The 13,801-nt window shown below is 42.9% G+C and overlaps 1 protein-coding gene across 9 annotated transcripts in view; it reads right to left on the bottom strand.

Moving 5' to 3' along the window:
* The window catches only part of LOC111149312 (LIM domain binding 2), a 381,228-nt gene that overhangs the window by 240,317 nt on the left and 127,110 nt on the right, over positions 1-13,801 (bottom strand). For all 9 annotated transcript variants that reach the window (XM_022506302.1, XM_022506304.1, XM_022506303.1 and 6 more), the window contains exon 2: positions 4,791-4,893. In XM_022506302.1, the coding sequence (XP_022362010.1) occupies positions 4,791-4,893 (103 nt within the window). The remainder of the gene's footprint in view (positions 1-4,790; positions 4,894-13,801) is intronic.

Genomic DNA, 13,801 nt, shown 5'->3' with positions numbered 1-13,801 from the left:
AGCCCCTCATCTAGCTCCATGCTCATCAGGGAGTCTGCTGGACATCCCCCCCCACCCGCTCCTCCCCTGCTCAGGCTCACTCACACTCTCTCTAAAAAAATAAATTAAAAAGAAAAAAAAATTTTAATGGATTAATGATAATTTTTTCTGAATTGTCCTAGATCTCAATCAGGAGTCAGAAATGCACACAGTAGAATTCAAACAGTAGCTATTTAAGGAGCATTTTCAAAGTGCTGGAAACTCTGCTGAACCTTATAAACATCATCTCAACAAGCCCTCCCTTTTTGGGTGAGGTCACTGATGCTCACCAACTACACAAGTAGTAAAAGACAAACCCGGGTTGGAGCTCAGGTCTCAGACCCCAGGCCCCTGACTGAAGCCTTTTCCCTGAAAAGCAGGCCAAAGGACAGAGCCCTGAAGCAAGGTGGCTCTTTAGCAGTTATATCATTTTTTACCTTAATTTCCAAGGCAATGCCAACCTAGACATAGTTTAGTGTTTGGAGTCTTCAGTCTCTCAAAGTACAAAGCCTCACACATTCTCAATCACCTTCTGCTGTCTCTTCTCCTGCTGAACATAACCTATGCACCAGAAATAACAGGGAGTTTCTGAGAAAGCCTGGGAGGACACAGTCTCTTCTGGGCTGCATTTCAGTAGAAACTGCCCAAGAGAGGGCTTGTGTGACTCCCAGCCAAACAGCGAGTCTTTGCAGCAAGTTCTGCACATGGAGCTCACTTGAAAAACTTCTCCACGACACAGAAGCTACGAGAATGCATTGTTACCAATAGTAATCATTAGGGCTGCCTACTGTATGCTTCGAATGGTCTGAGGCTCTCTGACTGTGCTATCTCACTTAATTTTCACACAAGCCAGTGACGGTTTTATGACATCTTGCGGAGGAGGAAATGGAAGTTCTGTTTATGAATCAAAGCACAAATTAACATTCAAACATGTTTGCTACATGATCCAATCCCCCATCCTATCCAATGTCATGGGAATCCCGAGAACTTTCTTCTTGCATCTCTCCCGGCAAAGAGAGATCTCCTGAATGAACCACATCTTTCCTACAGATGAAGAACATGGCCAACGTGGACCTGGACACAGCCTGGGTCTCCTGGGGGGTTACCTGTACCATCTCCCAAAGGGTGTTTGTGATGGTCACAGAAGGAGAGAATGGTATAGGACACCATTCCTTTACATGCACAAAAAGGAGTAGAGAACTAGAAGTACTTGCTTGAGGCTCACAATGAGGGATCAACCTAAAAATGATCACTTTTGTACAAGATAGGAAAGGCAACAGCAGATCATGCTGGACTTAGCATTATAAAGTAAACATACCCAGGGCATGAGAATGTCATCCCTCTGCTCCTCTTTGCCTTCTATGTCAAGGAAGCCTTGGTAATTATTTGTGGTGTCTGTTCCTGGAAATGTGTGAATTGACAAATCCATTTCTTTCCCTTTAGCTATGGGGTGATATAGACATGAGATGGGGTAGGGAAAGGAGGGTGTCCTGGCTTTGACTTTGGAGTCAGCCGACCTGAGACCCAATGACTCACTGCTGGACTCACTGGACCAAGTTCCGTTTTCAGAAAGGATGCTTTTCAACTCCAACTGTCTTTAACTACTGATCTGCTGACAAAGAGGGAATGACCTGTCTCACGTCTCTTCCCCACTTGAGATTCCATGTCATGTAGGGAGAAAACTACCTCTTGGAACTGCCCACTTCTCCAGCTGCTAAAGAAACACCTTCCTGATGCTTGCACCAGGTAGGAACGCACAGCTCAATTTCATGGCCTGCTAACCTTGTCCACCTGTCACCATGCAACACCAACCTCACCCCCTGTCTTCCAGGAAGACATCAGCAGTCTCCATCTGGTCCCGTCATATTCCACTTGAGGAGGGAGTTACCCTACCGCCAATCAGGAGGGAAAAGGGCTTGGGGACCGGACTGATGATCAATATGGAGGAGTTTTCTGAAAGAGAAGCTGTATGCTGCCTCCGAAAGCATAATTATTTCCTGAATTATTATATTGCTGGGTCCCCCTTCTAGCTTAAAGTAGATCAGACCTTATCCTAGAGCTTCTCTGAAAACACCAGCAGAGCACTATAGATTACGTTCTTCCCACTTTAGAAAGTCTCGTGATTTAGGTCAAGGAATTGTTTTGCCAACATTCTGTTTGGTGTTATAAATGTCCATTATTCATTCAATCATCCATTCAACAAATATTTATTGAGCACCTATTGTGTACAACTTCCTGTATGAATCTGAGAATTCAGCAATAAATAATAGAAAGCTCGTGTTCACACGGAGATGACATTCTAATAGGATGGTGACAGACACCAAGTAAATAAGCCAACACATATTATAGGATTTACTGTAGCTTAGAGATAAGATATCTTAGAGCCAGACGGACCCTGTAAACACATAGAGATGGGGAGAGAAAAGGAAGGAAAAAAAATTTTTTTCTAGTAGAGACTAAATAAACTCCATCTGACATATTTCTTGGTACCTAAGATAAATGTAATTTGGGGAAATTCTTCGCATAGAGAAATGGAATAGCCACGTCTTGTTTTCTTTCTCAGAAATCCAGGGCTGTCAGCTCCCCAGGAGGTCTCGAGGAAGAGCTGCAGCCTGCTGCCCAACACTGGCAGGTGTTTTCACAGCCTGGCACCCACTGCCTGGACTGCGAACGGGTTAAAGTGTCAGCGCCAGAGCTGGGAGCGCTGCATAAACAGTGTGCGTCAGGCGTTCTAAGCATGCTTCCTCTTCCCTGTCTCCCCGTCCTGTGCTGTCAATCACCTGTCACTTGCCCACACATCAGCAGCATTGTGCACATCACCAGGCTGTCAGCAAAGCAGCTGATGAGACTCGGCTCCAAACTGTCAATCATCTTTGCTTCTCTTCTCTGCTCAGGAAATATTTTGGCTCACAGAAACAAAGAAACCTGGACAACAATGGCTTATAGTCAGGCGTTTACTCTTGTGCATGGGTATAAGTAAGATCTTAAATCGGTGCTGATCATGACTTACCCTCAAATGGTGCTGGGGTTGGGGGCTGGGCAGAAGGAAGACTGAAACCCTGTTGCGTTAGTATGATGTACTCTAAAACTGTAATTCTAGTTCCCTGAGCAGACCCTGATGGATTCACAAAGCAAACACAAAAACAAAAACAAGCAAACCCCCCCAAAACAAAAAAACAAAACGAAATGAAACAAAGAAACCCACAAGAACATAAAACAATGATAACTGGAAGTTATCTGAGCTTGTGCCTCTACAGAAAATAAGAAGGCTCAGAGGATGGATGACTGCATGGTTCGAAATTATTCACCATTGATCAGGCAGGCTTTTGGGGAGAGAGTAATTGTTGGATTGCGGAGTTCATTTATCTCCCGGGACTTCTGAAACAGCGGCTTCTGCACCCAACTCTCCTACTCTCCAGGGCACGAGGCTGCTCAGGGGCACCCACACGCAGGAAAGCACTCTGCAGGACCCCCAAGAGCTGGGCTTGCCAGTGATTACGACAGGAGTCCTTATGTTGAATGCAAAGACACTCTGTCTGGCAGACCAGCAGCCCCTCTCGCCCAAAATACTTACCAGAAACATCCCGCACCCTTAAAAGCCCACAACAAAGACATCTAAAGAGATGTTCCTGGCAATGAGTTCCAATTGAGCAGCAAGTTCAAGTTGTGCTGATCTCCCCAGTTTGCCACTTGGGCAAAATCACCATGCATGTATTAGCATAATTAATCAGCTCATCAAACAATAGATCCAAATACTACTAAGTTGTCCAAAGTCCTCTAAAGTTAAAAAAAAAAAAAGGAAAACACTCTAGTGCCTTTGAAACATATTTAGCAAAAATCAGACTTTTAATCATGTTTCTCATGAGCCTTATTATCTATCATTGCCCAATGCTCTGGATTGGCGGGTTCGTACACATGGTGGTTGGTTCCATCATCATCTCTGTGTTTGTGACATTTGGGATGTTTTACCCTCTGACAGATCCTTTCATACGTGCACCTGATTTCTGAAAACACATCTCTTTCTGATCTAACCGGACATTAATTGGTTTTGTGCTGATGTTTCTATGCCTCTTGGTCTTATAGCACAACTAGCAAATCTGATCTCTGACAAGTTGGCTGAACCTAATCAGGACAAATCCGCTGCTACCCAAGGTGCCACAGGCAGTAATTTGAGGATCTTTACAGAGTTATCACTCGCTGGAAAGACAAGGGACTATAATTCTGTCAACACTAATCCAAAACTGTATGTTCAAGGCAGGGGTGACCTCTCTCCCCCACCCCCAAGAAAAGATAGCACTTGTCAGATAAATACCGGATATAATTGATAAGAAGAAATTAGGAGGCTGTGGCTGATGCAGTGACTATGAGAATTTCTTCCTTTCTTCCTTCCTTCCTTTCTTTTTCTTTAAGGAACGTTCAGAAGTGGAACATTGGGTGTAAAGTGTCAGCTGTCAGGGATAAAGCAGGGTCACAGGGAAGAGGTGGATGGAAACCCTGCCATCCAGCTCCCACTTATCATTGGGTGACTTAGTTCATATTTGCCTCACTTGCTAAACAGACAGGTACCTAAACATTCTCAGCCTCGAAAGAAAACTCTCTCAGCTGACTCAGGCTGCCACCCGGTGACAAAGCCCTGATGGGAAGCAAGAACCTCCTCAGGATGGGAGGTGTTACTGTCAGACTGTCAGCCCTGTGCTATTCTCTGAAGACCCCTGTCGTTTTCTTACAGGCGCAAAAAGAAGAAATATGAGAAAAATAAACTTCTTTCTTACTGTATCGCTTTGGTCCATCTTCCAAACAAAATGAAAGAGTTAATGTGGCGTCGTCTTCAAAAAACTCGGTGGCAAACGCGTCCCACCAGAGGTTGTCGCTATCCTGCAAAGAGACAGATCATTTATTTAACAGGCAAGAACAGAAACTACCTCAAAAGAAGAAAAGGAAAGCAAAAAGAAAGACAAACCCAGCCACCACTTGCTTGTTACTCAGCATATGTGTGTGGGTGTTCTAGAAGGCGGGTGGGCGAGCGTGTGGTCATTCCTCAAATTAATTGCCTCAAATGGGGACCGAATTCCAATTCAACAAATGAATGAACGCGAACTGAATAAAAATTAATTCTGTAGGACATATTTGGGGAGATTTAATAAATGTACTTTGAAACACAATGTGACATTTCTCAACAAAAAGAGTTTACATTTCATGTAAAATGCATTTAACTTCTTTTTGGGCGCTCTTTCTCTCCGCTCTTTTCAGAATTTGATTTTACAAACAGAAACCACCATATCACAACCAGGTTAAGGAGAGTACATTTTTAAAAGATAATCAGTTCAAAGAGGGGGTGTGTGTGACTTGTAGCCCCACCCTATGCAAACGTCCTATGGGATACAGATATTGCCGCAGACAGAAGTTACATAACTGTCCAGGGTTGTACAAACACCCATCACATGCATATGGATTGTTCTCAAGGATTGTTTTAAGATTATAGGCAATCTTGTTGCCTTGTTATTAACATGATCATTAAAAATAGAGAGCAGTTCAGCAGAATGCAAACTATCCATGTGAACTTTGTTTGTCATGGATTGAGGGTCTCTTGTTTGTCCAGAAAATGCTTTGAAACTGGCCCGGTTTAAGGCAGTTAAAATCACTATTAATCATTGAGGGGGACGGGGCTCCTATCAGAGTGAATCAGGAGGGTTACGCCAAGCATCATATTCTAAAAGGGGGCATCACAGCTGCCCTTGTGCTTTGCATCTTGCCCCGTGTACCCCCAAATTCTTAAGCACAATCTTTTCCCAGAGAATTGCTGATCAGTGCCAAACTTTAGGAGGAGATGTCCTGCAGCTGCCTGTCAGAGGAGGGAGGGGCAGCTCCCCACTCAGTGGTCCCCACTGCCGTGGCCCGGGTGGAGAAACTGCAAGCCTCTCTTCTTCCCATTAAGTTGTTCTGCTTATGAGGACATTAAGTTGTTGTCATTGGCAGGCATCAGGAATGAGCCTTCAGTCCTGGAAAGAATAATTAAAGGGCCACCAAAGATTGATGCTGTCTGTTCTGGTTTTCAGAAAAGCAACAGCTCAGGCAAATGAATTTTTTCATCTTTTTTTTTTTTTTTTTTTTCCTGGCTTCCTCCCAATCACCACACCAAAAGCCAATACTTTTCTTGGTAAAATAGAGTAAATATAAAAGCACCCAGGGGCGATTCATGGCTCCACATACAAACTATCTCTCCTCCCCCGCCCCAAAACAAATATTTATTGAGCACTTATTATATGCAGGCCCTCAGCACACACAGCTGGTTGAGCGATGGGTCCCTACCCTCAAAGGGCTCAAGCCTATGAGCAGGAGACACCCAGGTGAGCTATTAACAGGTAGTCTCCCTCCAGACCCAAGACCGCAGCATGAAGTCTGGGTGTCATGGAAGCTGTCAGAGTTTCTAGAAAAATCAGTGGGCTTGGTTGGAAGTGGAAGAAGCAGCTGGGGAAAGAAACCCCATTTGAGAGCCTGGGTACACTGGTTTATTTTATTTCAAATTGCTACACAGATGGAAAAAGAATAATAGTTAACATATATTGAGTGCTTACCACATGCCAAGCATTATTCTAAGTGCTTTATGTGTATTTTCCTCCTTACTCCTTACTGCCTCCCCGTTTTTTTGTTTGTTTGTTGTTGGTTTTGGGTGGGGTTTGATTTTTTCTTTTTTTTTGGTCCATTCTCTCCTGTATAATTTAATTTTTTTGTGAGCAGGGGCTCCGTTTTGCTCTAAATGGTGCCGAGCCCATGGTACAACTCAATAGAAGTTGCTCAGTGAATGAATGAAGCCGCTCCCGTTATGTACTACCCCTCCTTTACAACCTCAGAAACCAAAGCACAGGTGGTAAAGGGAACTTGCCAAGTACAGTCAGCCAATCAATAGTGGAGCTGGGACTTCGACTCAAGCCCCTCTGACCTCCGAGCCCCACCCTCTGCCTGACTTATTTCTCTGGCAGTCTTTGCCGAGGCAGAGGTTAGGACTTAGAAAGAAGGGGAGGGAGAGTGAAAAGGGAATATTCTGTCTCAGATTGGTCTTTGTCCAGCTCCTTGCTTCCTGCTGCCAGGGACGGTCAGTGTCCCGCCTCCCACGGCAAAGTACCCCATGTGGAATGACGTCAGTGGCGGAACTCAGGCCTACTGGCAGCCCTCAGACCCAGGCTTCATCCCAGCTCTCTTCCCAGTGGTGAGCACGGACAACTTAGTTTACCTTCCTGAGCCTATTTCCTTACTTGCAATTTGAGAAAAATAATAACACAAGAGTAATAATTTTCTTGCGGAGTACATGTGACAACAACCATAATAACAATTATCCTTGCAGAATTGATGTGAGGAGTAAATAAATTAGTGGGTCTAAAGTGCCCAGCAGAATGCCCAGGGCACAGTGAAAATGAATAAAATGCCATTTTCCTGCCTCTACCTACCATCTTTAGCATCATTTTTAAAGGAGGAGGTGTTGCATGTTCTAAAGAACCATATCAAAAATGCCCTTTATAAGAAGCCTGTTGATAAACCAAGCATGTTTCTTCTCATTCCAACTACATGTAATGCATTTACCTGGCAATGACACCTGCCCACAACAGTTAGAACAGGGGTGTATCAAATCTCTTTTGCCCTAGTGATTTCTCAAAGGCCTGTGACTAAATCAGACCCTGTACCTGTATTTGCCTGTCATCTGACTCTGGGTTTCTGGCATTCCTGCTAGGAAATGGAGCAGTGAAAGGCAAAATCCCATGGAGAACCCAGGCTGATCCGAAGGCCCTGGGAGCAAAGGAAGGACTCGGACTGAAGTGAGGGATAAAAAAGTGTCAGGGAGCAGCCACACAGGGTCCACAGCACCTGGACACTCAAGGGTTGGCAGGAGTTGAGAAAAGCATAAGAAGGAGACATGCCCTTCCATTCAACCAACTGCAATGGAACATAAGATGAGTCAGCATCTCAGGAAATGTCAGAACAGGTGTGGAGGGGGAAGGTTACATCGGGTGACTATATGCACAAAAGAATCACTTGGCTTTGCTTAGAAGAACATTTCAAAACTAAAAGTGAAAAATGTAATTATGCGAGACACAGAATAGTTACAAAAAATATATATATTTTTGGGTTAGCTGATGAATGAATGAATGAATGGAATTCTTTAGCGTACCATCACAGACCCAACTTAAGAAACTCACTCTACAACGTTTTCAAGACATCTGGACTGTTGCAATCCTACTTTGTCTCTTGGCTGATATTTCTAAAATGGCACACCAATTTTTTGATGCATTTTAAAATTATAATTATCAACTATCCCCAGACACTCCTATGTAAAGCTTTTGAATTAGTTTTTAGTTAGGAGAGGATAGGTGTTTATGTAGGAAAAGGAATAAAAGGAGTAACGCTTTGACAAAAAATTGCTGTGAAGTATGGGTCAGTCTTATGTTGACTGTGTGTGAAGGAAGCAGATGATGGAAAAAACACATGCGTCAGGGGCCCTGGGTTAACAGTCGTACCCAGAACTCACTATTTTCTAACGGCTTTACATGAGTTGTACCCTCTTACATTCACAACTATCCAAGTTGCTACCAAGGGGTAGAGCAAGCAGCCTTATGGAGAATTGATATCTTTAACCTTCATGTCACAGTGACTTCAACATGGGAATCCTGCCTCTTACTAGCTGGAGGACCTCAGTCAAGTCACCTGACTTCTTTGCTTCTATTTGCTCATGTATCAAGTAGGAATAATAATTTCAGTGCACTCTGAGGACTAAAAAGTAACTGCCTAGCACACAGTAGCTGTAAAATAAATGGCAGTTATTATTACTCATTATTGTTTCATTTGATGCTTAAAATAGTGACAAATAGAGAATCCGCATTTCAGAAACTTCAAACTACTCAGTAAAGATTAGACAGCTAGAAAGTGGTAGTAAATCGGAAGTTCACTTACAAGTCTGTCTAACTCTAGTCCAACTTTTAAAGTTGATTTTATTTTTCAGAACAGTTTTAGGTTCACAGCAAAATTACGAGCGAGGACACTGTTCTATTATCTGCCCCCACACCCACACAGCCTCCCACATTATCAATATCCCCTTGTTACAACTGATGAACCTACTAGTCCATGATTTCCTTCAAATAATTCTATTTAAAAAGTGATTTTTCACCTTAGGTTGAAGGTGAAGGTAGTTCACAAGTGTAGAAGAAGCGGCCAAGAGTGCCTAGAGAAAATTCTGCCGGAGCAGATCTCTGACTCGGGCATTTTCAGATTTTGTTCCCTTTCGCCCAACTTCTTGTGCTTGCTCTGAAAATCCACTTCCTTTTTATACACGTCTTGCCTCCATTTTGCTGCCTACTTGAGTTCCTGAGATCAGTTAGGCAATTTGATGGGAGACATTTGCATAATAATGAGGCTAGGTGTTCAGGCTGGCTGAAATGCACCTACAAAGGCTTCTGTGGAACCAAAGAAGAAACCTGTGGCAGAGATCAGACAGTCCTGGGTGGTAGAAGCCCAGTTCTTAGCTCACAGCCACCTCATGAGCTGTGGGCAACAGTAACAGTTCAGCCCCTCCATCGTTCAGCTTTAGTCATCTCAAATGATATGAACCTTGCAAAGGCTACAGGTGCTCTGCTTGGCCACATGGAAGAAGAGCAAGGGGCCAACGGAATATAAAGAAAAAGGGACCGGTGAACATTCGGCAGTTGTACCTACAGGCTAGGCTCCCACCTCTTGACTGTAAACCTTGTGCCTCCATCTTTGGAGAAATGGAAGAACCACAAAATTCCCAGTTTTCCTTGCAAAGCAGGCAACATAGTCAAGGTTAGCAAGCCAACCGGTAGGAGGTTGCATGAGTAAAGTTTCCAAGTTGTTTTGCAGCAAGGACTCCAAAGAGAAGCTCACCAAGTCTGAAGTTTGAGGGGAGATGAGGCTCAATCCCCTCAAATCAAACTAACTTGGAGATTAGCCAAGGAGGGCCTTGAGACTGACAAGTAGGTCAAGATCAACATTTTGGGACTTCAACATCAAGGTTATGGTAAATGACCTCCAAAAAGAACCAAAGGCCTGAGGTCTGATTCCTAGATGTGTGAGATGGGTGTGCAAGGCTATTACTAGCAGTTATAATAGGCATGACATTTGGAATATATGCTGTAAAATATTCCCTCCAGGAAAAGCCATTCTTACCACACTGAAAAGGGCCCAGCATCGTCAGTTTTCTTGTGTAGCCAAGGGACCTTGAGCAACTTATCTCTCTGAACCAAGGGTTCCTGGTTAACCATAGCTGCCTGCCTCTCTTTGCATATGTTGCTATTTGGCCTCCAATGCATAGTATACCCCAAGTTACAGTTTTTGCTCTCCTCTTCCACTGTCCCCTGTGCTAGGAAACCTTGAAAACTCTATCCCCATTAGCATGTGAATCAAATGATAATTGAATCACTGCCTTATAATCCTCTAGTAAACTGGGAGATACTTAAAGGAGGGACAAGGCATCAGGCTTGGCTCCACCCTCAACAGAGCTCCCACCTATGGATTACCCAATAAAGGAGTAGAAACACGGAATGAGCCAATGGAGAGGCCATACCCATATACCTCCTCAAGTATTGTGGGAGTCTTGAGAGTCTGCACTCAAAGGCCGGGGAACCAGGATGGTGTTCAAGCTAAGCCCTCTCTCTGTCTCACTTTCCATAAGCAGATGCACCACCCATGCACGTGAGAAGTTCACATGGAGACAGGAATTTTCAAAATGATCTCACATCCATATTGCCATTCCATGCACCACCTTTTGGGTAATTTTCTTGTCCTTTTCAGCAAAATGTTGGTTAAATGAATATACTTCACTGACTGTAACTTAAGGAAGTGAGGTTTTACTTTATTAATTTTTTAAAATAGAGAGTAGAAGATAATGTGAAGACCCATGGGCCCGTTATCTAGCATTAACAATTATAAAAATTCTTATTTTCTTTTTTAAAAGGAATTAAAAATTATAAATAAAAATAAATGTCCTGGATCCCATATCCTGCTCTGTTTTTTTCCTCCCCTCCCCCAGGCTCCCATAAACAACTGTCTTGTGGAATTCATTTGGCTCTTCCTACCCCATCTTCTATATTTATACACACATAGGACTCCATTCATATGTGGTCTTATTTTATGTTTTTAATATTTAATTTAAATGCTTTCATACGGGGTGACTGGGTGGCTGGGTGGGTTAAAAAACCTCTGCCTTCGGCTCAGGTCATGGGCTCAGTGTCCTGGGATCAAGCCCCACATCGGGCTCTTTGCTCAGTGGGGAGTCTGCTTCCTCCTCTCTGACTACTTGTAATCTCTGTCTTTCAAATAAATAAATAAAATCTTTTTAAAAAAATGCTTCCATACATTAAGTTCCTTTCATTAAACCTGCCTCTTTTTTTTTTTTTTTTTTCATTCAACATTGCTTTTTGGAGACCTATGTATTTTATATATTAGGGCTTCTTCCCTTATATAAGCTACACAATAGTGCACTGAATGAATGTAATATATTTTACTTAAGCATTTTGCTACTAATGATCTCTAGACAGTTTCTAATTTTTTTGCTATTACAACAATGCTGTGATATCTTTATAATGTCGCTTTGTGTACATGTGTAAGAAGTCCTCTGGAGCATATATCTAACTTGGCTGTACACAGGAAGAGGGTATGTACTTGTCTATATTTTGGCTCTCACATTGAGAGGTCTCTGTGCTTCCAAACTGAAGCCTTCTGGTCTGACTGACATAGGGTAAAGAAGAAACAAGGTGCATTTCTAAGGAATGTCTTTCCAAGTGGGATCTAATAAGAGGATCAACATAATTACAAAACAGAGTCCAACCTGCCAGGAGAAGGATGAGCATCTAAAAGTCCAAAGAAGATGCAATAATGGAATAATAATAAACTATTAAATTAAAAAATGAAATTAAACAATTTGCCTATTATTCTCTTAAGGTAGAGTGTATCTCAGGGGTTTCATTAAACAAAAGGAGGATTATTTCTTGATGCTGACACAAGAACGAAAGCATAGGCTCTTCATGGTCCTTCCAAATAACTCATGAAACAGAATCAGCGTGGGAGGAGGTGGGGATCCCGCTCTGTACACCCTGCCCATCACAAGGCTCCTGATCGAACCATGCCTTTTCCAAGGAGACAGGTCCTCCCAATCCTTGCTGTCGTTTGGTATCTGAGCAGTACATATTTAGTGTTTAGTGAATATTAATAAGTAAAAAGTGGATTATTTTCCCAAAGCTGGGAAGTAACAATAGCAGAGAGCAGCCTCCAGGTAAATAAAGATGAAATTAACTCAGCCTAAGCACAGGCAGGGGGAGTGGTGTCGATAATTCTCGTATATTTTAATTAGGCAAAAATGCCACAGAAGCTTCTTCACTCCAAACAATCTCCTGTATGCATTTCTGTGATTAAAATCCTTGGTCCTTTTGTCCCATCTCACAGGTGAGTCCAAATACCACTGGCAGCGAAATCATATATCAGGATGAGAGAGGCACTCGGGTCAAATAGCAGAAGAGAGGCTTAATTACATTTAAAAATCCACAAAAGCATTTTCCTTCCATCCCAGATTCTCTCCTGTTCCCATCTCCGTCCCTTTCCACCAAAAACAGGATCCCAGGGCTAGGGCTGCCCCCCGGCATCTGTAACTTAAGCACTGACAGGTTATGTGGGATTTTTGCCAGAGTAATTATTTTTCAATTCAACAATAATGAGAAATTACCATGGCAACCACTTGTCACGTGGCACACATACACCCCCTCTAAAGAATGAAACCATACATAAAGCATCTATTTCTTGAAAAATGTGGTTTTTTTTTTATTAAAATAAACTTAAACAGGTCAAAGTGGAGAGGGTGTATGAAGGGGTCTGGAAACAGGAAGATGAGAAGAGCACTGACTTTTCTAGTATCTCGTGGTTCTAGAAAATAACATCTTATGACCCTTCCTCCTAGTACACACACACGGACAGCACTCTATTAATTTGTATCTTACCAGTTCGGTCACTCCCATTTTGTACTTGTCAGCTCACCTCTCTCAGAAGACACTGAAGAAAGAATGAGCGCACTCAAGGACAGAGGCAGAAGCACACTTGGGTCATCCCTTGCTTTCCCGAAATTTCTTTGCCCGTCACGCTCCTGTATTGAGACAGGAGATAATAAAGAACCCCAACCTCGTGCCTTTCTTTTCATGGAGGCCCCCTCCCATTAAGGGAGAGCAGGTCACTTACATTCTCTAGCTGCAATAGTCCTTTCACTTCTTGAATCCCTAGCCACTTTTTCTTCGAACCATGTATCAAACGACTTTTATTCTGAATTAGCCACATTTAATCATTGCAGTCAACAGTTACAGAGCACTGACTATGTACCAGTCACCATTCTGAACAGGTTGAGTAACATAAACCCTTGAAATTTCACAGACAACCTATGGGATAAATCCTTCCAAAAACCCCATGTTATAGATGTGAAGACTGAGGCACAGAGAAATTCAGTATTCGCTCAGATCACAGAGCTACCAGGTTGCAGGGAGTACAAACACAGGGACCCTGGCTCTTGAGCTGGGGCTCTTATAACCACTCTACTATATTATGATGTCCCTTCATCCAAAACAATGTTCTTCAAGATCTTTACTATCTTCTTACTTGTTTCAACATCCAATAGTGCTAAATGCACTGTTTGGGGCTCTCTCTTGAACAGAGAGCCCAAAGCAAGGCTGTCCACATCTGTGCAATTCTACATGAAGACAGAGGAATAAAAATGATACAGTAATTGTGGGAGCATGTG

Source organism: Enhydra lutris, unplaced genomic scaffold (genome assembly GCF_002288905.1).
Source record: "Enhydra lutris kenyoni isolate GAN:26980312 unplaced genomic scaffold, ASM228890v2 scaffoldscaffold21, whole genome shotgun sequence".
Classification (NCBI taxonomy): Eukaryota; Metazoa; Chordata; class Mammalia; order Carnivora; family Mustelidae; genus Enhydra; species Enhydra lutris.
This window is presented reverse-complemented; position numbering and strand designations above follow the sequence as displayed.